Source organism: Elephantulus edwardii, unplaced genomic scaffold, assembly GCF_000299155.1.
Source record: "Elephantulus edwardii isolate Elephantulus edwardi_28Jun2011 unplaced genomic scaffold, EleEdw1.0 scaffold00139, whole genome shotgun sequence".
Classification (NCBI taxonomy): domain Eukaryota; kingdom Metazoa; phylum Chordata; class Mammalia; order Macroscelidea; family Macroscelididae; genus Elephantulus; species Elephantulus edwardii.
The window spans coordinates 7,441,776-7,445,519 of record NW_006399889.1 but is presented as its reverse complement, the minus strand read 5'-3'; the positions used below and the strand labels follow the sequence as shown (position 1 = coordinate 7,445,519).

Genomic DNA, 3,744 nt, shown 5'->3' with positions numbered 1-3,744 from the left:
GTCAATTCCCCTTCTATCCTCCCTAGTCATTGTCCAACTCTCTAATGCACACATGATCTCAATACTGATAAAACAATAACTATATTGTTTTATATTTATAAGACATGTTTCTAATTTGTATATTGACTCTGTCTAGCAATCCAAAACATTTTTTATACAAATTTTAAAACCAACAATCTGTTTCCATTAAAAAAATAAATAAATAAATAAACAAACCTAAGAATTAGCATGCATGTTTAATATACTATAAAGTACTTTCATGGTACCTTACCACATATACAAAATAAAACCAAGCTAAGCAGGGCAGATATTTCTATTTTGCAGGTTAAATGAAATGGATTTGAACTTTCCTGCTTTTTTTATATATACCTTGGGGCCTGTGATAGCATTTCTCCTAATCCTATTACATAAACCTATGCTCATATTTTTCTTTCAGATGATTCAGACTGAAATATATAAGAACTAGGATACTAATATTGAAACTGCACTGTGAGATGAAAAGAAGATCTACAACCATGAACCAAAGAAAAGATAATTACCATCTTTCTAACAACTGAGTCAGGATCAAGAAAACAGGAAAAAGAAAGACACAACATTACTATCTCAGTTTAAAATAGTGACATGTTATCCTTGGAAAAGGACATCATGCTCAAAAGGGTGGACGGACAGTGCAGGAGAGGAAGACCCTGAAGAGATGGTCACTGGGACAATGGAGGTAGATGTGCTGGAGTCAGTGAGACCGACTCAGGACAGGGCAGGCTTCAGAGATGTTATACATAGGGTCACTATGAGTCACAGGTGACTTAACAGCATACAACAACAACAATCAAGTGTACTTCTAAAGCATGTTTTTGAGTTCTAATGAAAACTTCATTCAAAGAATGGGTATTATGAATCTGTCTACAAAAGTTACACAAATCATACTGGCAGTAACTATGGGAGGGTACCCTTTTCTTAGAAGATCTGTAACCTCTAGTTTGTTGTTACAGCCTTCTTTTGAAAAAGAGGTACTCTCATGGTTTCAAAGAAAAAGTTATTTTTTACTGTTACATACATACTTATAATAGCATCCTATAAATATTTATGCAGTGTGTTTTCATTATGTATTCTCTCTAATTTTTATTACTAGATGCAAGATAAAAGATAACTGAAAGGACCCACTCCTAAAATTTATGTAAACTAAAAAAAGAAAGGAGCATTTTATTGTATAAAACTTTTATTGATCACTTCTACTTGCTACTATTCAAAGATGAGAAATTTTGCTCAGTGAGGTGCTTATCAATTTATATGCAAATACTCTCAAAATTCTAAACATTTCAACTAATGATAGAAACTTTTCTAGATTTTAACTTCTCAAAAGTTTTTAAACAAAGGAAGATTATGATACACATTTCTTGATGATTCAAAGAATACACTATTCTATGGATAAATGGGGGTCTATCCAATACTTTGAAGCTACAGAAAGTAGCTTTAAGCAGAAGGGTGATCCTCGGAGGCACAACTGGTGAAACTTCGTCTCCCATACTTGGGACATGTTGTCAGAAGAAGACAGTCCTTGGGAAAGGACATCATCCTGGGAAAGGTGGAGGGTCAGAGAAAGAGAAGACCCCCTAACAAGATGGATCGACACAGGGACTGAAACACTGGGCTCAAACATAGTAAGAGATGATGAGGATGGCGCCTGATGGGGCAAGGTTAAGATCTGTTGTTCATACAGGGTCACTACAAGGTTTAGTCAACCTGATGGCACCTAAAATCAAGTGAAACTTCTATCTCTTGCAACAATTTTTCCTGCCATTAACTTTATCTCTACGGTTTCTCTTTCTAATTTACTTCTCTTAGCTGACAAAGGTTTATAAATCAACCAAAAATTTTTATTTTTATTATTAGCTAAATCAGTGAGCACAGCCCCTTTGGAATGAATATCTGATATGGGGACTAAGGAATGATGCTATGTTATTTATAGGAAACTGCTTTTAAATTTGGGACTAAACTCTTGAGAAACGATCCCAACCAGAGAATCTTCAGTAAAGTCACATTACATCCATCACATTGTTATCAATTAACATGGAAAACATAAATGGATGGATTACGTAACACTTTTTACATTGGTATTGATATGTAGTTGATAAAGAAAAATGTCCATAATCTACCTAAGGATAATTTTGATAGATATATAATTTCTGGTAAAACATCTACTGCACTTCTAACAGACACTCTGAAGGCATTAACCTTTTGTGGTTAATTGCTTTAGAAATTACCCTTAGACTGAAGATGAAAGATTATTAGACACTAACATACAGAAAAATACTTACTCATTTCTGGTTCAGCAGTGAGATCTGCAGTCACAAAATTTGAGGGAAATAATCCCATGCCTTGATGTGTTTCACCTTTCCACCAGTTGGGGTCACTACAATGAATAAAAATTGTGCTTCATCAGTTAATACTTTTCTCTCCTAAGTGTTTAATATATCACTTATATTACCACCAAATTTGAATCTCACAATAATCCAATGAAAGAGATCATAAGTGTTTCTTCACTATAAGCAAGATACAACGTCTCAGAAAAGTTACTAAAAACCCAATTAATTCCTTGTCTTTTTGAAGGTTACGGAATCTATTACAAAGCCATGCATTCTCTATCCAAAAAAGGCCCCATACTTCGCAAGCCCTCTCAACACAACATATATGATAGAAAACACCATATGTAGCAGAAAATATTCACAAGGGGTACCCTTTCAAGGGGTATAACCATGGTTACGGCTCTTACAATGCTTTATCACCTCTCCTATGATAATCTAAATGTCTAATTCCACCTATGATTCATGTGATCCATATAGATAAACTGTTTTCATATGAAAATAGTTCACAGAAGAATATATAACATCATGTGTTTCTTACAGATTAACATAGAAGCATTCTATATATTTTCTAAAATACTATCTTTCACTAATTAAACAACTTGGAATAAAAACGGAATGACTTCAATTTTGAAACCAAAATCTATTTAATAGAAATAAAAATAAAATAAAAATCTAGGCAATATAACCCAGGTAAAGCTTTACTGTAATAAAAAAAAAATCGGACAACATTCTATATTACTTTATGGAATGTGAAATAAAACTTAGAAATGTTATGCATTTTCCTAGGAATATTCTATTTTCATATTATTAATTTTAACCATTACCTATCATCAAGAACTGTAATAATTTCTCCTGCTTTAAAAGTAAGTTCATTATCTTCAGCTGCTTCAAAGTCATATATAGCACGAACTTTTCGACCTTCATGTTGATGGTTAGTTAAGAGATTGGATGTGCTTGGATACAAACTAGAAAGTGTGGTTGGCTGTTGCCTTTGCTCCTTTAGGGACAACTCAATAGCTGAAAAAGAATGGTTTTAGAAGACCCAAAGTGTTAATATATCAAAAATACAAAGGACAAAAAAGATACCTGAAAAGAACTTAAAAAATTTTGAAGTAGTCTTCTATTAAAAATTTTAATGGAAACTAGGAAATGAAATAATAGACTTTCATGATATAGACTAAGAATCATGATATCAATTTTACTCATTCATTCATAAAGTTAAAAACATTAAACAGTACTTTCACTTTTTCTAATGATATATTTAAATTATTCTGAGTAATGAAAAGACTTAAACTCCTAGACATCTTTTTTTTAACTTAGCTGCTGATAGATTTTCTTCTTTATCTTCCAACTTTTAATGTATTCTTTTTTTTTTTTTTTA

At 32.3% G+C, this 3,744-nt stretch overlaps 1 protein-coding gene across 1 annotated transcript in view; it reads right to left on the bottom strand.

The window, feature by feature from the left end:
• The window catches only part of STAM (signal transducing adaptor molecule (SH3 domain and ITAM motif) 1), a 74,481-nt gene that overhangs the window by 35,232 nt on the left and 35,505 nt on the right, over positions 1 to 3,744 (bottom strand). Inside the window, exons 7-8 of the mRNA XM_006894300.1 lie at positions 3,188 to 3,380; positions 2,316 to 2,410 (exon numbers count right to left, since the gene is read on the bottom strand). Of these exons, the coding sequence (XP_006894362.1) occupies positions 2,316 to 2,410; positions 3,188 to 3,380 (288 nt within the window). The remainder of the gene's footprint in view (positions 1 to 2,315; positions 2,411 to 3,187; positions 3,381 to 3,744) is intronic.